Raw genomic sequence first — 26,336 nt, 5'->3', positions numbered from 1 at the left:
TACACAAGTTTTCTTTACTATTGTTGAAATTTTGTCAGGGCCCAGAGCTGTGCAGCACCTTTAACATTGGATTTCACATGAAGTAATTAAATTGGTTGAAAATTGGATTTGTTTTCAGTCTGGCATCCCTTACCCTCTCTTCTTTGGGCTTGTCTATAGACCCAACAGTAACCACTGCTCGAACCTGGTGAAGTTTGGAATACAGAACTTATAACCTCACTAAGGTAGAAGTCACTTCCCGTTCTGACTGAAGTCTTGCATGTAGGCAATTGATGGCACACTACAGATTAAATGGCTACAAGGTAGCTGATATTGACAGGGTAGTAATATTACTGGACTGGAATTCTGAAACTAGGCCAACATTCTAGGGGCATGAATTCTGTCAAGGCAGATGATGAAATTTGAAGTCCGTTCGAAACCACTGTAAACCAGTGTAACCACTGCTGATTGTTGTAAAAATCCACCTGAATCATGAATATCCTTTTAGGGAAGGAAATCTGCCATCCTTACCTGCTCCGACCTACATGTGACTCCAGACCCAATATGACACTCGACTGCCCTCTGGGCAACAAAAGAAGGCCTCGCCAATGATACATATATTCCGTAAGCAAATTTTCAAAACAAAAGGTATATTCTACCACTCAGAGTTAATGGGGGGGTGTTAGAAACTCTTCTATCTGTAAAATCATGCCCCATTTCTTTTCCTTCTAATGCGTTTCTCCATCTTAGCTACCTTTGTGTTATATAAGGTGGGAATTATATTCATAGATGCGGCACATTGGGAACATGCACAGTGCCAAGACTCAGTGTAAATGGATTTCTCTTCTGCCTTTTTTTTTGCTGAGAGCTTCCAGCAGTGGGCTCAATGAATGTGGAATTTATGAGCAGAAACAGGGAGACAGGTCATGCAATTGATGGGTTTGATTGAAGTGTTTAGTTTACATCTCAATATTCTGTCATTTGTGAGGAATTTGCAAGTAATGAATGCCATCCTGTATTCTCCACTGTTCTCTCCTGCTGATTCACTGTGGCAGCTGCCATCAAGCAGCTTTACATTTGTTGGAATGGGTTCAGAAATCATTTTTTCATTTGTTAAAAACTAACCTGGTGGTGAAGCAAATTGTGCCATCAAACCATGCCTTTACTTGCATGAAATAATAACTGCAATGAAATAAATTGCAGTTTCGCTTGATCTTGCTCTTTGGATGAAAGTTTGTTGCATATTTTTCTTCTTGAAAGCAGTTTTCTCTTTAAATATCTTTTTCAATACTAGACAAAAGAGCAATTAATCTCTAGTTTCTGAAGAAGGGTCCCGACCCGAAACGTCAAACTTTCCTGTTCCTCTGATGCTGCTTGGCCTGCTGTGTTCATCCAGCTTCACGCTGTGTTATCTCAAATAGTCCCTAGTGTTGAGTTGGAAGCAACAATTTAATCATGTTCACCTGACATTTTATAAAGGCCTTGAGCTCTGTTTGATGTTGGAATTTTTTGATTAAATTAGTACCTTGAACTCACTGAAGCCACTGTTACCACACAATTTTCTATTGTTTGTCATTATTAGCATTATTTGAACATTGATACTATCAGTTTTTGTGTTGATTATTGTCCCTTCTGTATTATGTGTGCGTCTATTTAAATTGCTTTTCTCATCACCATTTCAAAGATTAAAGTATTGTAGTTTACTGTAAGCTGGCTATTTACTCATTGCATGTCTGAGAATTAAACACTGATAATCAGGTGCAAGTCGTATCGACTAATGTAGTCCCATTAGCTTAAGCATCGAAACATGAATGATGAGATCTAGTACAATTATTAAATGTACGACATTCATTATTTATTTCAAGACGTTCCTTCAATTCAAATCACTTCCAACTTTACAGCAGCATTGACCAGTAGAAGTTGCTAACTAGCTAGCTGCTGTTGTCATCATTTACTTAAACTATTGTGATATAGAAGCCAACCTTTTGAAGCTTCCAAATGTTTTCCCAAAACAGGGGTTGACTTGCACATCACAAATAATGTCAGCTGCTGCTGTGGGTTGTTATTTAGAAATGTGAAAAAATGTTCGTAATGCATATTCATTAAGCCATGCCACTGTAAGTTAGTGAATTAATTGTATAAATGACTTTAATCATAATGGTAAATGTTTTGAAACCATCACATTTGTTATCTTCAGCATCCAATGCAGAGAGTTCATGAAATGCATGGAGTGTTTTTTAGCTATAGTATTATTATAATGATCCTGCTGTGGACTAGATTTGGCATTTCTGCTGAGTTATTCCTCACACAAACCTTTGCCATCACTTTCATCTCTTGGATGTCCTACACTAAGATTACATTATTTATATAGGGCCCAAGGATGGTTAGTCTACATATTGTCAATCCATTAATTAACTCCAACTTTGTCTAAGTTTGCATCATATTGCATAAAATCTCCTACAGGAAACTTGATTTTCAGCATGGCATTACATTTCAAAATTACTACTGGCCTTAATTTTTGTCTAACAGCCATGTAGGCTAGTACCGTGGTGAATCTTGCTTACTTTACTGTCTTGTTTTCACGAGATCTGTTTTCAAGCCTTTGAACTTCAGTTTAGTTCCTGGACTGTTGGTGCTGTGATGTGACGGGTAGTTCTGATTTTGGTGCTGTGCAATGATGAAAGGCTTTTGCTTGTATAATGAATTGCTGGAGACTATTACTTTTGGCATCAAAGTCTCTTGGAAGCCTCTGAGAAATCTTGATATTTTTTCCTCCAGAACACAAGATTGTTTTCTTCAATAAAGTTTCTTTAGGGTGGCACAATGGCTCAGGGCTGCCTCACGTTGCTGGGGATCCAGGTTCGATTCCATCCTTGGGTGACTGTATGGAGTTTTGCACATTCTCTTTTGTCTAACTTGCTCGTTACCACCTCAAAGAATTGCAACAGATTTGTCAGGCTTGACCTCCCATTGATGAAGCTGTGCTGACTCAGCCCTATTTTATCAGTACTTCCAAGAACACTGCAGTCTCAAGCTTCAACAATGGACTCTAAAATCTTACCAACAACCGAGGCCAGGGTAGCCAGTCTGTCGTTTGCTCTCTGCTGTCATCTTTCATTCTTAAATAGGGGTATTACATTCCATTTCCAGTCCTCTAGGAACCTCCCTGACTCCAGTGATTCTTGAAAGGTCACCACCAATGCTTTTACCATCTCCTCAACTATCTTCATCAGACTCTAGGGTGTAATCCCATCTAAGCTGGGTGATTTATCCACCTTCAGACCTTTCAGATTCCCCAGCACCTTCGCCTTAGTGATGGCCACTATACTCACCTCTGTCCCTGACACTTTTGAAGTTCTAGTATGCTGCTGGTGTTACCTTTGCTGGTTTTTAAAGACTTCCCAATACTCTGGCTTCCCACTAACTTTACTACTTTGTATGCTTTGTTTTTATACAGTTCCTGACTTCCCTTGCTCTCCATGGTTGCCTTGTCCTCCCCATATTATTACTGCTTCCTCCTTGGGAAGAATTTCTGCCGTGCCTCCAGAATTATAAATTGCAGTTTCCCAGAAACCCATAATATTGCTGCTCTACTGTCTTGTCTGCGATTCTTCCCTTTCAGTTAACTCTGGCCAGTTCCTCTTCTGCTCCACACTAATGTTCCCTGGAACTATGTACTCACTTGGCCTGTGTATCCCTCTCTCTCTCTGCAGTGTATACTGTCGTGTATACCGCGGTACAGCGAAAAGTGTTGTCTTACATGCTTTATGGGCAGATTGCACTTTACAGGTGGAATAGGGGAACAGAACAAGAGTTCAGGATAAAGTGTTGGGACTACTGATTTTGTGTTCCTATTGATGTGCAGATCTAGAATGAAAGCTGTTAATGTTTTTGTGACTGTGTATCCTTCACTATAGATCTGATATGTCAACATTGCTGTTTTGGGGAAAATGAATTCCGAATTCACCAGACACAGACTGTTCATTTTAATTCTGCTGTCAAGATTAGTAAACTGGCCCATCATTCCACTCCTACCCCTTAGAAGAACATGTTGTGTTGCTCCTGTGGACCATAGTTATGGAAGAAACAGTTTTCCTTAGTTTTATGGCTCTTTACAGCATAAATTGATTACTAAGTAACACAATTGCCTGACTTTCTGCTGAACTGTGGCATTCCAAGTGTAAGAAGATTGTCAAAATGGCCAAAAAGGCCGCTGCACATCTTGAGACTGAAATGATAATCAAGTTTTCAAAATCAAACAATTTAAACTTTCTGTTAGAGTGAATCAGGAACTGAAAAGTTGGTTTTCTAAGTCAGTTAACAAATACAAGAATTGATATGAATCTTGTTTTCTCGTAATCGTATTTATATCACCAATCTTTGGGTGTGTTTATGAATGGTGTTGTCTTTAAGAATGCTTCATGTTGCAAAGCCATTGACACAACTTTCTGGGCCTTCCTGTCCCCTGTGATGGGGACTAGATGGTTGGTGAGTAGGAGGGCATATGCTTTTTATTCTCAAAGTACAGTCTCATTTTATGTAATTACATCACTAAAATGGAAATGAAACCAAATAAAATCTCATGTCTTGATCCTGCATACATTTATAGCATATTGGCTATAGAAGACTTTATTACTATGTCACCGATCTTGGAAAATGTATTTGAATTTAGTTTTGACATCACTTGAGAAACAGGTTTCTAGAACTCAAAAGCAAAAAACGTCCAGTGACAACCAAGGAAATTCTAAGAGGACTGAAGGTTGCCATATGTGTGTCAGGTTGGGAGAGGCCTGATTAAATGAGGTGCATGCTAATGTGGGTTTTTTGAGAAAAGTTGAATAAATTACCTAAAGCAAGCAACGTATCCATTGATCTGTTGTAGTTGGTATACAAATGACCTTGATCTTTATGAACATGCTTTGAGAAAAAGATGTAAATACATTAAAAAGAAAAACAGCTCAAAAACATTCTAAAGTGGGAAGCCAGCTTTGCAAACAATTTTGATTTGACTTTCTTTTATGGGCCAGGCATTCCCGTGAGATAGAGAAAAGAAGCATGATGTAGTGCTTGATTTACCAAAAATCCTTTCAGTAAAATTAAACATCAAATACTGCTACAAAAGATGGATTACTGCAGAATTACACCATGTTCTGACATGCATAAGTAACCTGGCTTCATAAAAGCAATGCCACTTGGCCAGATTTACAATTGTTTCTCAACTTGTAGAATAAGAGAGAAGTAGGCTAAAGGATGTATGGGAGCTGTAGTTAACATTTATTGACTGTATCCAGTCATTGCAAAATTAATGACGAAATAGCAGAGTGCGATGTTGTTTTGCTAAATCATTAGAGTACAAGTCTGAGCTCTTGGTAAAGTGGTTGCTTCGTGTCTGTGTGAGGCTATAGTTTAAATACTCTGTTCCAGTCTGTTCACTGAGTGTAATGTGAAAAGGGGCTGTGAAACTGACCCCAGTAATAAAGGAGTTTTTGTGCACCAATTAGAAAAATCCAGAAAAGAGGCAAATGGTCAGATAATTGTGAGATAGATATGTTTGTAGAATAGAATAAGTTAATCTGTAACGTGTTCAGTCATTAAAAGAGAATACACACTGATAAACGCTGAATTCAGGAAGTTGTTCTTCACACAGGGATTTAACTTCAAGAATAGTTGTTTGAAAAGGTCATTGGATGTAAAAAGTCTGGAGCAATTGAACGTTGAGTGAGACATCTTGAATAAGTTTAGTAGTTATCATTCCTGTGTTTTAATCTCTTATGAAACTGATTTTGAAGTACATTTTGGAAGGAGGGATCTTGCACTTACGAGAGCCTTTCTCATACACCGGGTAGCCAAATGTATTTCACAGCCAGTGACTTATAATAACCATCTTCAGCATAGTTTGTGTATTGTACATTATGTAACAGTGGTTTAAAACTAATATGATGTCTTGATTTTGAACATCCATTTTAAGTTTGCAAATTCATCATGCATGTGGGGAGACGATGACCTGGTGGTGTTATCAAGAGTATTAACACAGAAGAAATATGTTTTGGTTCTGGAGATTTCGGTTCAAATTAAAAATCAATTTTAAAAAAAAAGAAAATTCTGGAATTAAGACACCAGACTGACAACCTGACATCGACCTAAGCTCTGGAAGTGACAACAGCAAAAACAGCCCTGCATAGTCTCCCTTTGTAACGTCTGGAGGCCAGTGCCAATATTGAGAGGTATCTTTCACAGTAGTCAAACAGAAAATAGTTATACTTATGGAATAATACCTTTTATACCATATTCCAGACACCACCAATACCATCCCTGGATGTGTCTCGTCCCACAGGCATACAACTCTGGCAGAGGCGGCAGCATAGTGGTATGCAGTCAGGAGGATGTCTTGTGGCACCAGGTCAAACATGGGCAAAGAAACTCCTGATTGCCATGTATTGATATCCCTTGGCTGGTGAATCAATATTGTTCCATGTTGAACACCACTTGGAGGGATCATTGAGGTTGGCAAGAATGTCAGATTTACTTTGGATGTGCCATGTAATGTCCACCATCAGTGATTTGGCAACACCACTACTGATTTAAGCTGTTGAAGTCACTTAGGATGTAACTGCTAAGTTGGGCCTGTGGCAAATGGTGAGGGAACCAATGAGAGGAGAAAAGTTTACTTGACTCTTCCTTACCAATCGGCCTGCAGCTGTTGTAGCTGTCCATGACCGTATCAATGAGAGACCACTACATAATGCTTGTGGAGACTAAGTTTTTCTTTGAGATTGAGAATGCCTTTCATTTTGTGTTGTGTGGTGTAATGCTAATTGGGACAGACTTCAAGCAGATCTGGCAACTCAAAACTGGGCATCCATGAGGCATCATGGGCCATCAGTAACAGAGGAACTCCAATGCAATCTGCACCATCATGACTTGCTGTATCCTTCACTCTCCCATTACCGTTTGAGCCAAAGGATCAACACTGACTCAGTGAAGAGTGAAGGACAGCATGCAGGGACATGTGTAGCTGATGTGTTTAAATGGCTGGTGAACTTCATTTTCTGGTTAGCAGTAATCTCAGGTTACTGATGGTTGTGCATTTGGTGATGAAGAAGACTTGAAAATCAAAAGGGGATGCTTAGATTTTCCCTTGCTGAAGGTGGAGACTGCCTGATGTTTTCATGGCACAAATATGACGTGCCACTGTGACTTTTGTCTTATCTGAGGCATTACAGGTGGAACTGAACAGTGTCATGAGATATATCTGAGGAGGAGTTATTTTCTTGGGTCTGTGTCCCCGTGTTTTGGAGTGGCTGAGTAAATAACATTTAGAAGACCTGGTAAGATCCTTTTGTAAAGACAGATGACTCAACATGACTAGACATCGACACAGGAATATTCAGCCCCTCCACCCACCACTCAATTTTAAAATGGATATAGCTCTTTTAAAAAATTTGATTGCATAAATGGAGCTTTTCTCAAAGCAGAACATATGGAACTGAAAATATAAATGAGGGACTGCTTTATTCAAAAGAATGCAGTATGGCTGGATTATAACCCTAGTATTACTGCTCCAGCAGATGCAGTATCCTGTTTGGCGAACACAGAAACACACTGTCACTGTTCTTTACACATATTTATGGTGATATGAAGGTAAATTTTAGAAAATGTAAAATAACATTTTGAAAAATATCTCCCTTTTTATTATCGAAACCAAAGAAAACCCTTTTTTACATCTCTCCTCTGTCACCTTAAAACTATGCCCTCTGGTTTTGGACTCTGCCACGCTGGGGAAAAGATCTTGGCTATTCACTTCATTGTGCCCCTGATGATTTCATAAACCACTATAAGGTCACCCTCAGCCTCTAACACTCCAGGGGGAAAAAAGTCCCAGCCTATGCACCCTGTCCTGTCCCAGAAATATCCTTGTAAATTTTTTTCTGTACCCTTCCTCATGTAACAACATCGTTGCTATAGCAAAGTGACCAGAATTGTACATAGTATTCTAAAAGGGGCCTTACCAATGTCTTGTACATCTGCAGCATGATGTCCCAACTCCCAGATTCAGATGCTCTTACCAACGAAAGCAAGCGTGCCAAATGCTGCCCTCACCACCCTATCTACCTGCGATACCACTTTCAAGGAACTATGCACCTGTACCCAGAGATTACGATGTTCAAAATACTCTCCAGGCCCTACCATTAAATGTCTAAGTCCTGCCCTGGCTTGCCTTACCAAAATGCAATATCTCATTTTAACTAAATTAAACTCCATCTGCCACTTGTCTCATTAGGCATAAGAATTATTCATACTCAGCACTTCCTGACGGCCCATAAAAATACTCCATAACCTTAGCATGAGTAGATTCTTTCTCTTTCTTTATTTATTGATGGCTTCACTGGATAGGTAGCAGTTATTGCCCATACCTAATTGCCCAGAGGGCAGTTCAGAGTCAACCACATTGTTGTAAGGTAAAGGTGGCAGTTTCCTTTCCTGAAGGACATTAGTGAACCAGATGTTTTTTTTTCCCCCAACAGTCAACAATGGATTCACAGTCAAGGTTAGATTTTTCATTCCAGATATTTACTGAATTCAGATTTCACCATCTGCTGTGCTGGGTTTCGAACCTGGGTCCCCAGAACATTATCTTGTGCTCTGGAATAGCGGTCTAGCGATAACAACACTAGGCCATTACCTCCCCTCATTAAGTATAATGGGCAAACTAGCTTCCTTCTGTCTTTTGATATTCCAGAATTCTACTCTTGCGAACAAATAGTACTTGGACATTTTTGTGACTGACTGAAGAAAATCATTTCCCCAGGCACCATCAGAGGAGCAGGAAAGTTGACATTCTGGGTTGGGACCCTTCTTCAGAAATGGGGGAGGGAAGGGAGCTCTGAACTGCCCACCTATCGCCATTTCTGCTACCTTTCCCAGCCCCCACCTCTATTTATTTCGGATCTCTCTTTTCTCTCACACGCGCGCTCTCTCTCTCTCTCTCTCTCTCTCTCTCTCTCTCTCTCTCTCTCTCTCTCTCTCTCTCTCTCTCTCTCTCTCTCTCTCTCTTTCTTTCCTGCTCCTCCGCTGCCTGGCCTTCTTCCAGTTTTACACTGTATTATCTCTGACTCCAGTGTCGGCAGTTCTTACTATCCTTTCACACAGATGAAGGTGTGTTTATGAAATGAGCTGCCAGAGGAAATGGTAGAGGCAGGTGCAATTGGAATATTTAAAAGTCATGTATTTAGGTAAATGAATAGGAAGGGTTTAAAGAGATATGGGTGCAAATGGGAATCAGTTTAGGAATCCTGGTTGGCATGGACAAGTTGGACCGAAGGGTCAGTTTCCATGCTGTATGACTTTAACTGTAATCCAAACTCTCTCTCTCTCACACACAGGTATCAAATTGTTGTGGAAATAATTCAGGCAACTACAATCAGCAGCTTACCTCAGATGAAGAAACCAAAAGGTAAGCATTCTGCTTAATTTCATTTCAACTGCTATCTGACCTATAATTAAGTATTTAACTAACCACCTGTATAATCTCAGAATTTCATTTAGTGTTCTTATTATTTTCTCATGCAATGTATAAGCTAAGGCCCTTTTCAGTTATGTGCAATGTAAGGAAAAGTCCTGTCAGTGCAGTTAAGCCTTCCCCCCCACCCACCCAGTTTATACCCTAAATCACTGCCTTGAAGGTGGAAGGGTTATTACTTGACTTCCATAGACAACAATGGCCTCTGGGAAGATAGTCCTAATGTTGAGTTATTGGTGTGTTGATCAGCCTGTTCTGTCTGACACACCATCAACAGTGAGGCAGACTGTGCCCTTGGCCATGAATATTACAGCAGAAGCGAACCAGTTAGTCATCAAAACTGAGATTCCTGTCCAGCTTTTTTCTTATTTTTGGCTATTTGTTAAATAACTGGACTGACTGTTGTCATTTGAGCTTGCATTCAATGATTCAATATCAAGCAGGGAATGAATTGAACAGTTTTCCATATTTTCACTCCTGCATACCACATAGATAACTGTGGCTGAAAAGAGTTTATTTTTATTTCCCTTTTCCTATTGAATTATAAATCTTGCCAAATACTGTCAGAAGGAAATTACAATTGATTTCAGTCACTAGTTTGTCAGTGACTGTCAGTGTGAGCATTGATGACGAGGTAAACACTGCCTTTGTCTGCAAGCTTGGCTAGAAACATTGACATTTAAAGCTTAGAATTTGGGATCTTCTGACAATGGTTTTGTGTGTTAGATGGTGGTAAAACACTTGTAGTAAGAAGTTAGTAGTTTGCTTGAAATTTGAACTTCGAAAGACCATTGATTATTAATGTTATTAATACAGACCATCCTTTAGAATGATATTCTACAGTTCTCCACTGCCTAATAAACCAAGTATTCATCCTCATTAGTCATTGCATGGCAGAGACCCCTGGAACTGTGAGCTTGTTTTTAAATGTGACAAGAGGGCTGAATGATAGAGATCTGTGCAATGGTCCTTGTGATTTGGTGTATTAGTGTAGATCATATTGAAAATTCCAACAATAGCTCCCTTCAGTGTTCAGCAGTTTTATACAATAAACATTTTAATTGCATAAACAAGATTAGTTGCATTAGTTGATCTGCCTGTCATCCAATTTCTTACCAATATGTTATCGCAGATCAGTTAGATTGGGGTATAAAATTAGTCATAATGAAGAATGGGGAGAATTAGCCAAAGTTTCCACTTTTTGTTTAGTTTAGATTAGAGTAGATTCCCTACAGTGTGGAAACAGGCTCTTCGGCCCAACATGTCCACACTGCCCCTTGCAGCATCCCACCCAGACCCATCCCCCTATAACCCACACACCCTGCACATTATGAGCAATTTAGCATGGTCAATCCACCTAGTCTACGCATCTTTGGACTGTGGGAGGAAACTGGAGCACCCAGAGGAAACTTTTGGTCTCTATCCAGCAACTCCTGATTGAAGTGCTTGTATATGTTTATTGGATGTGGACTAATTTGGGTTCAGTTGTGATATTTTCTGTGAAAATTGCCTTCTGACTCACTGTGAAGTCTAAAACAAAAGTAATATGCACATAGAACAGACTGCTGCACCACACAGCATGCATACATTCCTTGTGGCATTTTATCAAAGAATGGGACAAGTTCCAGAGGTGGGAGAATGTTTTCCATTATTGATAATTAGTTGGACTTAGGCTTATGGGTCACCACTATCTGTTGAAGACTTTCCACAGTTGCCTTGAGGGCAGGGAATAATTCCCAAAGTTTTTCCGTTTCTACCCTCAACCCCCAACCCCACCTTTTCACTTTCTCCTAGCATGAAGTGAGGCGAGGCTGGATGGCCCCTAATACTAGGAATCGTATAGCAAGATAGATGAGTTAAGAATGTGGATTGACGTGTGGAATTATGATATTGTTGCCATCGCAGAGATGTGGTTGAGAGAGGGATAGGACTGGCAATATTCCATTATAGAATCTTCAAGCAAGACAGGAGGGTGTAACAGAGGAGGAGGTGTTGCACCTAAAGCAGGTGATATATTGGTAGGGTATTCAAAAGAGGCTCTGTGGGTAGAGTTTAGGAATAAAAAGTGAGTTACCACATTTTGAGAATGTATTATAGACCCCAGACAGTCAGTGGCCACTGAAGGAGCAGATGTGTGGACAATTTACTGAGCTTTGTAAAAACAGTAATGGAGTAATTACACTAGGAGTTTTAAATTACTCAATATTATTGGCATATTCATAGCCTGAAGGATTGAGAGGAGGCAGATTTCTTGAAATGTATTCAGGAGACCTATTTATGTCAACACAGGACTGAGCAGGATTGGGCCTAGTTCTGGGCAACGAAGCTGGGCAGCTAGTCAAGCTGCAAAACCAAATTTTCTGGAAAAGCTTAGCAGGTCTGGCAGTACGTGTGAAGGAAAAAACAGTTAAAGTTTCACATCCGTTGACCCTTCCTCAGAACTGTCTGCAGTACTATTGCCAGAATGCTGTCAGGGCCTGTAGCCTTTGCAGTATCCAGTATCTCCAATCATTTCTTGATATCACGAGTGAATCGAGTTGGCTGAAGACTGGTATCTGTAATGCTGGGGATCCCTGGAGGAGGCCAAGATAGATCATCCACTTGGCATTTTTGGCTGAAGGTTGCTGCAAAAGCTTCAGCTTTATCTTTCGCACTGCTGTGCTGGGTTCTTCCATTATTGAGGATGGGGAAATTTTGTGTAGCTTCATCCTCCATGGAGTTTAATTGTCCACCACCATTCACGACTTGATGTGGCAGAATTGCAGAGCTTAGATCTGATCTGTTGGTTGTGGGATTGCTTAGCTCTGTCTATTGTTTGCTACTTTTGCTGTCCGGCCTGCAAGTACTCCTGTTTGGTGGCTTCACCAGGTTGATACCTCATCTTCAGGTATACCTGGTGCTGCTCCTGACATGCCCTATCCTGCACTGTCCATTGAACCAGGGTCAATCCCCTGGCTTGATAGTAATGGTTGAGTGGGGGGATATGCTGGGCCATGAGGTTACAGACTGTGGTGGAGTACAATTCTGCTACTGCTGATGGACCACAGCACCTCATGGGTGCCCAGTCGTGAGTTGCTAGATCACTGTGAAGTCTGTCCCATTTAGCACGATGATAGTGCCACACAACATGATGGAGGTTATTCTTGTTGTGAAGGCGGGACTTCGTCTCCATGAGGATTGTGCGATGGTCACTCTTACGGATTGAATATTGTGCACAGTTTTGGGCCCCATATTTCAGGACACATGTACTGGCTCTGGAGCCGGTTCAGAGGAGGTTCACGAGAATGATCCTAGGAATGAAAAGCTGAATATACGAGGAACGTTTGAGGACTCTCAATCAATACTCGATAGAGTCGAGAAGTTTGAGGGGGAATCTAATTGAAACTTTCAGAGTACTGAATGGCCTGGACAGAGTGGATGTTGGGAAGATGTTTCCTTTGGAGGAGAGACTAGGACCCAAAGGCACAGTAAAGGGAAGACCCTTTAGAAAGGAGATGAGGAGAAACTTCTTCAGCCAGAGAGTGGTGAATCTATGAAATTCATTGCCACAGAAGGCTGTGAAGGCCTGGTCATTGAGTATACTTAAGATGGAGATACATAGATTCGTGACTGTCAAGGTGATCAAAGGTTATGGGGAGAAAGCAGGAGAAAGGTTTCTCAACCCCAATCAGCTATGATTGAATGGCGGAGCAGACTTGATGGGTTGAAAGGCCTAATTTCTGCTCCTATGTCTTGTGGTCTTGAGTCAAACAGCGCCAGGTTATAGTCCAACAGGTTTATTTGAAATCACCATGCTTTCAGAGTGCTATGGTGCCTGATTGTCAGGCAGAAGTGTTCCGTCCCAGTCGCAGAACACTTCATCAGTCAAGGATATTCATCCTCTGATCTTCAAGTAAGAGTGCTCTGAGGTGGCCTTCGAGATACACAACAAAGCCAAGTTCTGTCGCAGTGATTCTGCAATCAGTTTCTGCTCAGTGAGGACAGCCTCATCTGTGATCTTGGGTTCATGTTATGTTACATGTAACCCATAAAACTGTCTCAATACAATGTCGAGCTGGGGGAGCACAGCAGGCTGGGCAGCATCAGAGGAACAGGAAAGTTAGGTCAGGACCCTTCTTCAGAAATGGGGAGGGGGAAGGCAGCTGGGAAATAATTAGAGAGAGGAGAGGTGGGGCTGGGGAAAGGTAGGTGGGATGGTGATAGATTGATTGCCGGTCGGGAATAGTGGGGAATTGGTCATTGGGAAGGGTAGGGCAGATAGGTCAGAAAGAAGATGGGCAGGTTGTGTCAGGTCAAGGTGGGGATGAGAGGGAGGGTTGGACATGGAATGAGGCTGGCAGTGGGGAGATTTTTGAAACTGGTGAAATTGTATTTAGGCCAACAGGCTGTAGGCTTTCGAGACAGAATATGAGGTGTTGGCCCTTTGGGTGGCATGGTGGCTCTGTGGTTAACACTGCTGCCTCACAGTGCTGGGGACCCGGGTTCTATGCTTTAATTAATTGGTTCATGGATCGTCCTTTGAATTTCTAGTCATCTGTTGACACTTTACTCAAACCATCTGCCACTTTTGATCACAGGCAAAGACTTGTTAGTCAGCTTGTTGAGACATCATTCACACTATTTGCACATAACTGTTGACCCTCTTAATTAGCTGGAATTATCTTGCCATTATCTCTCTGCCTTTATATTCTGACCCTGTGTATCTGTCTCCACATCACCTGATGAAGGAGCAGTGCACTGAAGCTTGTGATTTTCAAATAAACCTGTTGGATGATTACCAGGTGTTATGTGATTTCACATTCTGGAAGAAGTATCAGACCAAATAGTCAGTGAATGGCAGAACCCTAGGATGTTCAGAAGAACAGAGCGATCTTGGGGTGTTTGCCCACAAATCCTTGAAGGTAACATGATGACAGATTAATAGGGTTGTTGGGAAACCTTACAGGACACTAGCCTTTATCAGTCATAGCGTGGATTATAAGAGAATGGAGGTAATATTGGAGCTGCATAAAACTTAGGCCACAGCTGAAGTATTGTCGGTGGTTCTGGTCACTGCATTATAGGACACGATTGTGCTGGAAGGTGTGCAGAGGAGATTCACTAGGTTGAAACGTTTTTGATGTTGAGAGAGACCAGATAAGCTTGTGTTGTTTTCTTTAGAGAAGAGAAGGCTGAAGGGATCCTGATTGAGATGCATAAGATTATGAGGGGCATGGACAAGATGAATAGGAAGCAACTGTCTTCATTTGTTGAAGAATCAGTATCAAAAATGCATAATTTTGTTTATAACAGTGGGAGGTTTAGAGGGGATTTGCAGAAAATATTTTTCATTCAAAAGGTTGTTGCGAATGTGGTATGCTCTGCCTGGGAAGATTTTAGAGAGAGATAACCTCGCATTCTTTATATTGAAATGGTATAGCACTCAAGATGCCAAGCTGCTATGGGCCAAATGCATAAGTGGAATCAGTGTAGAAACATTGGCACAGACTCAGTGGGCCAAAGGGTGGCATCTGAATGAAAGATACAGACCAAAGCTTCAAAGTTTGTGAATCTGAGTCCAATCCAAAAGGGAAATGAGGTGATTTTATGTGAAATTTTCTTTTGGTTTTTGGTGATTTTTGTTTTTTTAAAATTTGATTTGTTTGAAATATTGCATAGCCAATGTTGATAACAGAGTACAAAAAGGAATTGTATAGAAATGAGCATACTGGAATAATGTGCTGAACTATCCTCCTCTTAATTGTGATACCAAATAAGATTTCACCTCTGCAAAAAGCCAGTATCTGTATCTCTTCTATGCTAGTGGTGCTTGCGTTATTACCTCTTTGTAATGTCTACCATTGGTGCCAGGAAAGCAGAGGTTACAATGGAATCTGCACAGGCCTATTAAAAGGCAGAATAAGAACAGAATGGCCCACTCCTGCACCTGATTTGTATGCTTGTATGTCCTTGCCTATTGTGTCTGCTAATATTGCTCAGGTTACTTACAGTCTTTAGCTTTCTTTATTTTCCCTCTTTCTAAGTAATTATTTTCAACTTATTGTTCTTCATCTTTTATACTCATTTCATTGCATCAGAAAAATAAAGTGAAGCCTAATCTCCTTAATCATTTGTATGATTTGTCTTTACAAATAACACTGCTTTTTTAAAAAAAAAACTCCAGTTTGAGGTGGGATGGCATGGAACCTCTAAATGAGCTGTGGCATATTTCAGTCACCGCATCTAATGCCTCTTCGCCCTGCCTCACTCCACTGTATGGAGTAATATATTTTGGCTAATACCATAAACATCCCTGACCACTAGTACACAGTGCTCCCCATATTAAGCATGGCTAAAGCCTGATTTTCATAACTAAATGAGTTGCAACATCAAAAAACCACTGCTTGACTCAACTCTCTCAGACTGCATCATGACATGTGCAAAAATCAGTTCACCTGAGATGAATACAATATAGTATATCTATAATTGTCACAAGTAACTGTGTAATACCAGGCTTTTTGTCCAGATTGTTTACTGTTTGAGGATATCCAGACAGAGCTGGCTAATGTGAACTTATAAATTGTAAATAGATAACAAAGTGTGGAGCTGGATGAACGCAGCAGGTCAAGCAGCATCTCAGAAGCGCAAAAGCTGACGTTTTGGGCCTCGACCCTTCATCAGAGAGGGGGATGGGGAGAGGGAACTGGAATAAATAGGGAGAGAGGGGGAGGCGGACCGAAGATGGAGAGAAAAGAAGATAAGTGGGGAGGTAGGGAGGGGATAGGTCAGTCCAGGGAAGACGGACAGGCCAAGGAGGCGGGATGAGGTGGTAGGTAGTAAATGGAGGTGCGGCTTGAGGTGGGAGGAAGGGATGGGTGAGAGGAAGTACAGGTTAGGGAAGCGGAGACAAGCTGGGCTGGTTTTGGGATGCAGTGGGTGGAGGGGATGAGCTGGGCTGGTTTTGTGATGCAGTGGGGGAGGGGAAGAACTGGGCTGGTTTTGGGATGCAGTGGGGAAAGGGGAGATTTTGAAGCTTGTGAAGTCCAAATTGATACCATTGGGCTGCAGGGTTCCCAAGCGGAATATGAGTTGAACTTCCCTAACCTGTTCTTCCTCTCACCCATCCCTTCCTCCCACCTCAAGCCGCACCTCCATTTCCTACCTACCACCTCATCCCGCCTCCTTGACCTGTCCATCTTCCCCGGACTGACCTATCCCCTCCCTACCTCCTCACCTATGCTCTCCTCTCCACCTATCTTCTTTTCTCCATCTTCGGTCTGCCTCCCCCTCTCTCCCTATTTATTCCAGAACCCTCACCCCATCCCCCTCTCTGATGAAGGGTCTAGGCCAGAAACGTCAGCTTTTCTGCTCCTGAGATGCTGCTGGGCCTGCTGTGTTCATCCAGCTCCATACTTCGTTATCTTGGATCTCCAGTATCTGCAGTTCCCATCATCACTTATAAATTGTAAAGTCAGGAGAGGGGATTGGCAGAGATTTAAGGAAGTGTTTCCTAACCCTCGGTGGAGATACATTTCAGTGAGAGACTGTGGGTTTAAGATGTGCCATCCATGGCTAGCTAAGGAGGCTGAAGGTGTACAAATTCACAAAGGACAGTGGCAGGTTGGAAGATTAGACAAAATATTATTTTAAAAAGCAAACAAGGAATACCTTTCTTAAAAAAAAGGGAGAAAATGAAGCCTGAGAGAAAGCTAACTAGAAACATAAAGTGGAAAATTTCTGTGAATATTTAAAAAGGAAATTCTAGAGAAGAGGGATCATGGTTATGGAACATACCACCAAAGAAGCCTTGGAGGTTGTATTGTGGTGGTGAGAGAAAGAGGGAATGTTTAAGGTGGAGGAGCTAATCAAGCAGGCCGCTGTGCCCCATATGATGATGAATTACTTGTTGCAGCTGCACCCTTTGAGTGAATTGGAGAGTATTCCATCACACCCATGACTTGTGTCTTTGTGGATGGATGGAGAGGTTTTAGGAGGCAGGAGGTGAGTTACCTAGTGTGGAATTCCCAGTCTCTGACCTGCCGTTGTAACCATATCTGTGTAGCTGATTCTGTTGAAATTCTGGACAACACTATCTCCTGGATATTGATGTTGGATTCCATGATGGTAATGTTGTATAACATCATGTAGGTTGGATAGTATTGTCTGTTCTTGAGAATGATCATTGCATGGCACTTGTCTGGTACAGATCTTATTGACCAGTTGTTAGCTGAGTTTGAATGTTAACCAAGACTTGTCACTTTCAGTGACAGACTGACGAATTGTGAATAGAAATTGATTGATCTTTTGTCAACTGCACCTTCCTGCCCTAATCATGTATTTCGTATATCCCATTTGATTTTTTGATATATTCTGTTGAATCTTCTAGCTTGCCACTAAACTTCAAGTTGTATACCTTTGCACACCCGCCCTCCACAACTGCCCGAGAATGTATCTCAACTGAGCGTTAAGAAATACTTCCTTAAATCTCTGCCATTGCCTCTCTATTGACTTTACTATAACTAATTTCCAAGTTCACTTCAGTCATCTCTGTCCTGATATACTTAAACAACAGGCAGTCTGGGCAGAAAGCCTGGTGTTACATCGCCACATGTTATAATTGTAATTTTAGTTTCTGTTTATATTGTACCCTTATATTCCTTTTGGCATCCCAAAATGCACTCAATATTTGTGTATCCGTGGCCCTAAGGTGGAGAATTCAGTTGATTCCACATCCAACCCCTAACCAAATGCTGAAACAAAAACTGGTTTTTTAATCTGAGGATCTGACTTTGTGTTGCAAATCCTGCATCCAGTGGAAATGGGTTTTCAACATCGATCCTATCAAGTTCTGCAAGAATTTTATATATTTTAAGAAAAAATTCCAGAGATTATAGGCTCATTCTCTTCATTGTCTCCTATTGTAACAACCTACTAATCCCAGGAGTCCACTCAGCGAACTTTGGTTGCACCCTCTAAGGCAAGTAGTTCTTCCTTTTGGGAAGGAGACCAAAACTGTTTATATGCATCAGGCATGGTTTCATCAAATCTTTGTATGATTTAGCAAGGCTTCCTCCTTCTTTTGCTATAAGATTGAAGTCTAATCAGCATATTTGAAGAAGGACCCCTTGCTTTCTTTTTGGTGTCCATCTGAGCTATTTATGGCGTCAAAAACAAAGAAAAAGTCTGCATTCACATTGTAAAAGTACTTTGGCAATGTCAGGACATCCTGCAGCATTTTACAGCCAATGAAGAAGTTTTGCTATTGCAGAGTAGAAGCTGGGAATCTCATTTTCACAAGATCTCAAGTTAAATTCAAGCCTGATTCATTTGAGGGAGCAGATAGGACTCTGGTTTGACGTAGCTGTTGAGAGGTTGTACCATTAACGCTGCAGCACTTAAACCCAGTGCACCACTGATGCTAAATTTCTGGTCTGGAGCATAAGCCATAACCTTTGGGCCCAGAGGAGATAGCGATATTATTGAGCCACAGTGGATATCCAGGTTAAAGTCAAAAATTAAAACACAATACTGGAGAAACTTGGTGGCATTTGTGGAGAGAGAAACACAGTTAATGTTTTGAGTCCAAGAACTCTCTGGAGTTCTGAAGAGAAGACTTGAACCATGCTTTGGACTTGAAACTTTGACTTTTTTTTCCTTTCCCTGCAGATGCTACCTGGACCATGAAGTTTATCCAGCAATTTCTGTCTTTATTTCAGATTTCCAGCATCTGTAATAAAAGCAAAATACTAAAGCCAGCAGCTGTGGGAAGAAGCAGAACTTAGTTAGGTTCAGTCTGTCAGATAACTTTAATCCCCTGCTTTTCCACGTGCAGAGGGTTGAAGTGTACAACCCCAGATACACACAGTTTGCCAGCAGTGTGGCATCTCATCAGGTTGCAGGGTTACACGTTGCCAAAAAAAAGTTAAATCTTTCCAAATGTAGGTTTGAAATCCAGGATAATGTTTCAGAGGAGCTTTTTGCACTGCAGTAACTGTAAGTACTGCATCCTATTTCTGATCAAAATACCTAATAAGCATACAATTGTTAAAGTAAATGAAATGGGAACTCACTCAGATAATGGAATAAGTACAGTGCTGCATGCATTATACTCGAGTGCTGTTACAAGCAATGATTCAGAACTTGGTTTGATCTGATTTATCAAATTAGATCATTTAAATCTATATTTTAATGGAGCATGTGGTAAACCTATCAATGAAGCCAAAGGACATGTCTTGCTTTCCCAAAATATCCAATTGTGTTATAATCCAAAGTCATCTCCTTATTATGGAATAATGTTATTATGGCAGTGGTTCAATGTCATTTGCAGTTATTTACAGAGCTAATGTTCAATCACACTATACAAAATGTTTGTACCTATTTCAATTTATAATACTAAATTTCCCAAGGAAGGAGACAGGAATAAAACTGCCATATATTGTTATTATTGAATGTAATTATACCATAAATTTTTCAGCTAAGTAACTATTGCACAGCAGATATGATTATAGATGGCAATGAAAAATCAGATGCCACCAGTGACAGGAAACCCATGTAATTTCTGTCCGGTTACTTTAAGTTTATAAGTTTGATTACAATTGATCATTTTCTTTGTTACAATGAAAAATAGAAATGATGACCTGCTGTTTTGTTCAGTCCAGCTTATCCTTTCTAAAAGCTGTTACTATGGCATTGTTCAGGTGAAATAGAACAGTTTATTTGCACCCATCATTTTTCTTCATCAGTATTTGGTGTACAGGGACAGCATGGTGGCTCGGTCGTTAGCACTGCTGCCTCATAGCGCCAAGGACCTGGGTTTGATTCCAGCCTTGGGCGACTGTCTGTGTGAAGTTTGCACTTTCTCCTAGTGTTTGCATGGGTTTCTGCCAGGGGCTCTGGTTTCCTGCCACAGTCCAAAGATGTGCAAATTAGGTGGATTGGCTGTGCTAAATTATCCGTAGTGTTCAGGGATGTGTTAGTTATGTGTGTTAGCCATGGGAAATGCACAGTTACAGAGATAAGATAGAGGTGTGTGTCTGGGTGGGATGCTTTTCAGAGGGTTGTTATGGATTTATTGGGCCAAATGGCTTCTTTCCACACTGTGGGGATTCTATAAAAAATAAAGTACTTTTGAATTGCCTATAATTGCCAATAACACTTGTAGTCTCTCCATTTCCCTTGCCATCGTTTGCACCATCCACCCCCAACCCCTGAACCTGCCGCCCCTTTTGCATCCACCCTTCCCCTCCATCCTCATTACAGCCTCCAGCCCTTGCTGCAACTCCCTTGGCATCCTTCTGTCGTGTCCTTGTTTTCGTTATCCCGTCTGGACCTCCTTAAATCCCTTCTTCGGCCTTGTTCTTTCACCCACTTCTGTTTGTAGCCCCTTTTTCCTCCTTCCCACACCCTAATTCTGTCAGAGTCTTACTCCTCCTCGCTTCTCATTATCTGCCTCTTCCCTCCTCCCGAACTCTCAAAATAGCCTCAAAAAAGCTCCCTAGCAAAAGACTTCGCCGCTGGTTCTCTTCAGGTTCTCTCCATTCTACTTCTTCTGGTCACTCCTCTTGTCATTGAATTTCCCCAGTTACGTTGGGATTTAGGGTGAATTTACCTGCCACTCCTGTGAATTGAATGCTGGAGGACACCTGTATCCTCTATCTCGCAGATGAAATCATATTTTTACAGCATGGATAAAAGCCCAGTGTGTTCGTGTGTGGTGTTCTTCAGACTTTTGGGCATCTTTGAGAAATGACCCTTTTTCCTACAATATATTTATTACTGACACAAGACTGGACAGTTTTGTTTTTGCTGATGAGGTGTTAGATGCACACCTGTGATAAGATACTGTAGCATTAAATTTCTTAGAATTTTGCATTGTTGTGATACACCATGTGACACACATTGCCGAACTGTTACAGTGCAGAAGGAAGCTATTCAGCACATCTGTACCAGCTCACCAAATAAGCATCATTATTCTGAGCCAAACCCATGCTTTTTCTGCATAATTTTGCAAGTTATTTCTATCCAAATCATCCAGTGCCACCTTGAATGTTGCTTTTGAATCAGCCTCCTCTGTATTTCCAGGTAGTGCATTTTTCAGATGAGGGCCCTGTGTTTTCTAGCACAATGGTTTATTGTGCCTTCAGTAGTCAATACAAGGTAGAATTCTACTGTTGTAGGTGCTGCTTATATTATAAAGTTTGGATTTCCTTTGTCAACTTGACATCTTCAGAGAAATGGATGAATATGTTCCTTTATCAAGATGGGTGATGGATTTCTAAAATATTTATGTGTAAACGTTTTTAGAAGGGTGTCAGTAAGACTCAATGATTTTGTGACTACACAAAATGGCTATAATTGACTTTTTTGAGTCCGAGGCACTTTTACACTGAATTTGATGCTGTGAGATCAGATTAACACTTTTTTTTGTATTCCTTTTTGAATTTCCTCCTTATTAAAATCAGTAAGTTAGATAACCTCTCCATTGCCCAAGAAAACCTGTCAAATTAAGATTTAACTAACTTTACTATTCGGGCTATGAAGCTGCAAAGGCCAATAAGCTATTTTTTGTTGTTGGTTCTTTTTCAATTTATTTACTTATTAAGCCTGTTACTGAGAAATTTCTTCACTTGCTTTTTCAGTTTTCTTTTCTATTTGTTTGTAGAATGTGACTTTCACTGGCCAGGCAAACATTTTATTATAAATCTGTTTGTCATCGAGTAAATAACTTGAATTCTTTAATTATCTTAATTCTGTTTCCACCCTAATTTTTGGAGAGGTAAACTTTTCCTTTTTCAGAGATGGAATTTGCTTTGGGTGTCCAACCACCTTTTGCCAGTTCACGATTTGGATTTATCTCTTGGGTTGCTTTTGGGCTTTTACTGCTTTCTGTTTCAATGTCTTGTTTCCCCTTATTCAGACACTTTTTTTTTAACCTGCACAGATTTTCTGCTCAATCTGTTTTTTTTTCATCACAGCAGTGCCTCAGCTCTGTGGCTTTTCTGGCTGCTGTCTGGTCCTAAAATTGCCTTAATGATTTCTGAAAAAGTGTTTCTTTTTAGTTCTCTTCTCTAAACAGTTTTGCTTCTGTTTTTTAATCTTTATTGCCATCACAATTTTCCAGGTAGTCGATCCCATTGTTGCAACGATCTTTTGTTATGTGGTTTTATGCCAACACCCAAGAATTTGTATTTCAGACAAACCCATTGAGGAGAAGGAAAGGTTATGAACTGTCTTCATGCCTGGGCTTCTTTATAGCATTTTGTATACATATGAATGCTAAACACTACAATACATAGTATTCAAGGACATACCAGGCTCTCTTTTTACTGTTACATTATTGATAGTCTATTCTATAAATTCTCCCACTTAATGCTATCTGAACTACTTCACAAGTTCCTCTGCACATGATTCTAACATTCCCATGGCTAGACTTCAGTTGTCAGCCTTGCTATTTCTCTCTTCCTTTCTTAACTCCATCCACATTGTGCTGTTTGTGTCCAGTGAGGAGTAGCTCCACAACATCATAAGTTTGTGCAGGGGCTTTAAGATCCTGGAACAATTTACAGTTGTATGCTTAAACCTGGAGGGCATAAGTGGAAAGTTAGCGCTGCTAAATAGAATAAAGAATTTGGGAGGGACTTCTTGATTCAGAGTGGTTGGAATATGAAATTTGTCACCACGTGCAACTATTGAGGGGGATGCTTGATCAAAAAGCCTTATCAAAAGTCTTCTGAATATTCAAAAACACCACATCCAGTGGTTCTCTCTTATCTACTCTACTAGTTATATTCTCAAAAATGTTGAGTAGATTTGTTAAACGTGATTTGCCTTCAATAAACCCATGCTGGTTTTGACCGATCCCATTTGTGCTCTCAAGTGTTCTGTTATCATAGCTTATATAATAGACTGTAGTATATTCCCCACTACTGCTGTTGGGGTAACTGGTTTGTAATTCTGATTTTTTTTTTCTTTCTTTTCCCTTTTAAACAGTGTAGTTATATTTGCCATCCTCCAGTCTGTAGTACTTCTCCAGAGTCTATAGAATTTTAGAAGAGGGTCACTTGCCCTGGTCCTTTAGTATAAAGAAAAGAAATATGAAGTGTAAATACCATTCTGATGCAGTTGGGCTGAATGAGCGAAGTGATGGCTGTAAATTTTTAAATAATTGGACGTTTAGCATGGTTCGGAATGTATTTATGTACAATGATATTCTTCTGCTACTGATTTTAAGCTTGTTTTGATTTTAACAGATATTTCACAGCATCTACTGCACTCTTGTGGCCATGAAGAATAACAGCTAAAATCTCAGTAAAATATCCCACAGAAATAGAAGGAACTGCCGATGCTGGAGAATCTGAGATGACGCGGTGTGGAGCTGGATGAAAAATTTTTCTGATGAAGGGTCTCGACCCGAAACGTCAAACTTTCTTGCTGCTTGGTCTGCTATGTTCATCCAGCTTCACACCGTGTTATCTAAAATATTCCACAGTTTATTTGTCGAATTGCAACTGAATAATAACAATTCTGATAATGTGTTATTCTCTTAAACACAACCATTCCCAGTAAAATACACGTGAGTCTTTAAAAAACTTCTGTGAGACAGAACTGAGGAACATGCAAGTTAGAATTTTATGCATGGTGTTTCAGAGTTGTGATTTTATATTTGTATTTAAGAATAACTAAATCTTTGCCTCAATTATAAATCAATGATCATTACGTCTCTCTCTAAATTGACTGCAAATTCTGACTTCCTTTGCCAGTTTAATGTTTTTGGAAGATCTGTAGCTCGGGTTATGGCTGGAGTTGTTGGTTGATTTGCCGAACTGACTGGTTTTTGTGCATACGTTTTGTCCCTCTTCTATGTGACATCTCCAGTGCTGTCTAGCCTCTGTTGAAGCCTTCAGCAGAAGGGGATGAAACGTTACACAAACACCAGCCAGCTCAGTGAATCAATCAGCAATTCCTCTGCCAGTGTTCAGTGACTTGTGATTTATTCCCCGTTTAATACCAGGTCACTATTTGAATGCCACTTGCACAGCAACAACTGATATTCATATAACACCTTTGATAAAATGTCCTTAGTCACGTCACAGGACAGTTATAATTTTTTTTAAAGAACGTATGGCATGAAAAGACCTTTGAAAAGCTTGGTCGAAGAGTTTTATTTTAAGAAGTGCCTTAAATGATGAAAGTGGGGCAGAAAGGTGTCAGAAGGACATTCCTGCACTTAGGACTGAGGCAACTGAAGATGTAGGTGCATTGGTGAAGTATTGAAAATCAGCAATGTCTAAGATCAAAATTAGTGTCTTGAAATCATGGTGTGTTGTGGAGATTGAGGATGATAATTTGAAAGTTGATATATTTCTTGAACAGGTGCCAAATGTAGGTCGTTGAGAACAGGGATGGGTAAGAAAATGGGTGACAGAGATTTTCATGATCTCCCGGTTGAGCTACCATCAGTTCTGAGGAGGGGTAACTGTTGTGATTTTTCAGATACTGCCAGACCTGCTGGGCTTTCCCAGCAACTTCTGTTTTTGTTTCAGCATAACCTGTTTCGTTGGTTCTGCAATGTACTGGTTTAAAAAGGTCTTGAGCAGACTGCAGGAATTCATCTGCAGTGGAGTGATTGCTAATGTGACTTACCTATGTGTTGATTAAAATTCATAGTATTCCAATATGAATGTTGCATACATCCCTGATTTCTTGTTCAATGTCATTATTTACCTCCTCGCTCCTGTTGGAATGCCTTTATTTCCACTAGTGTATTCTGCTTCTTGTTGTATGTTAGCTCTGAGACTGATCCCATATGTAGATTTTTTTTTTTGTTCCAGTGTTCTTTTATTACTGTTGCACTGATTTTATCGTTCACTAAAATTGCCACAGCATCTCCTTTTTTTATTCTGTTCTTCCTAAAAGACAGGCAAAAAGCCCTTGAGTTTGCCGCCTCCACATTTAAAGTGGTGTGTTCCACACTATATTTAACCACTCACTGAGTGACCGAAATAATCTCCGTTGTTTCTTTCGCCAGTCACTTGAATCTGTGCCCTCTTGTTGCTTGAGTCTCCCTCAAGTGGGAGTGCTGCTCCTTACTTGCTCATTACACCATTACTCCCTGCTTCTGTGACTTTGAATATCTCTATTAAACCTCCATCCAACCTATTTCCCCAAGGAAAAAATCCTAATTTCTCCAAACTATCTATCTCTTTATGTAACTGAAATTCCTTATTCCATCCATTCTTGTGAATCATTTCTCCATTCTCTCTAACTTCTTCAAATCTTACCAAGTTCTGGCACTCATGACTGGACACAGTGCTCCAGTTGAAGCCAAGCCAGATTTGAGGCAATTTAGTATATCCTGTTTGTTCTTGTAATGTGTGCCTCATTAATAAAACTTAGGTTGCTGTTTGCATTATTAACTATGCTGCAAGTTTGTAGCTATCTTGAGTGGCTTATGTGTATATACAGCCAGGTCCCTTCGTGTCTCATTGACTGAATTGCTTCTGTTTCCTTGAATCTCTGCAGCAAGTGACTCTTTATCCTCACATAGATCCAAACCAAGGTTTCTCACGCCCTCTTGTGTAACTGCTTTTGTTCCATGCCATCATCTTCTTGTCACTTTTTTTTACCATTTTTTTTCCTGTTTCCAGTCCAGTGTTGTTATTCGTATCTGCAATTGTACATCCACTTGCAGTATTTCTAACATTTTCTTCACCATCACAATTATTCTATGAAGTATAGTGTTGCTTTCTTACAAGAGGTCTTAGCCAATTTTTTAATTGGCACCCACTTCCTAATTTCTGTTCATATGCTGTATTCCAGAGGTTCAAGTAAGGTATGAACTTGATTATTCAAGCTGAAT

General features: G+C 40.4%; 1 protein-coding gene across 3 annotated transcripts in view; it reads left to right on the top strand.

The window, feature by feature from the left end:
* Nucleotides 1-26,336, top strand: part of snx25 (sorting nexin 25) — a 208,382-nt gene that overhangs the window by 114,732 nt on the left and 67,314 nt on the right. For all 3 annotated transcript variants that reach the window (XM_048527573.2, XM_048527575.1, XM_048527574.1), the window contains one exon: nt 9,363-9,433. In XM_048527573.2, the coding sequence (XP_048383530.1) occupies nt 9,363-9,433 (71 nt within the window). The remainder of the gene's footprint in view (nt 1-9,362; nt 9,434-26,336) is intronic.

Source organism: Stegostoma tigrinum, chromosome 3 (assembly GCF_030684315.1).
Source record: "Stegostoma tigrinum isolate sSteTig4 chromosome 3, sSteTig4.hap1, whole genome shotgun sequence".
NCBI classification, from domain to species: domain Eukaryota; kingdom Metazoa; phylum Chordata; class Chondrichthyes; order Orectolobiformes; family Stegostomatidae; genus Stegostoma; species Stegostoma tigrinum.
Note: the sequence above shows the minus strand (reverse complement) of the source record. Positions and strands in the feature narration are given on the sequence as shown.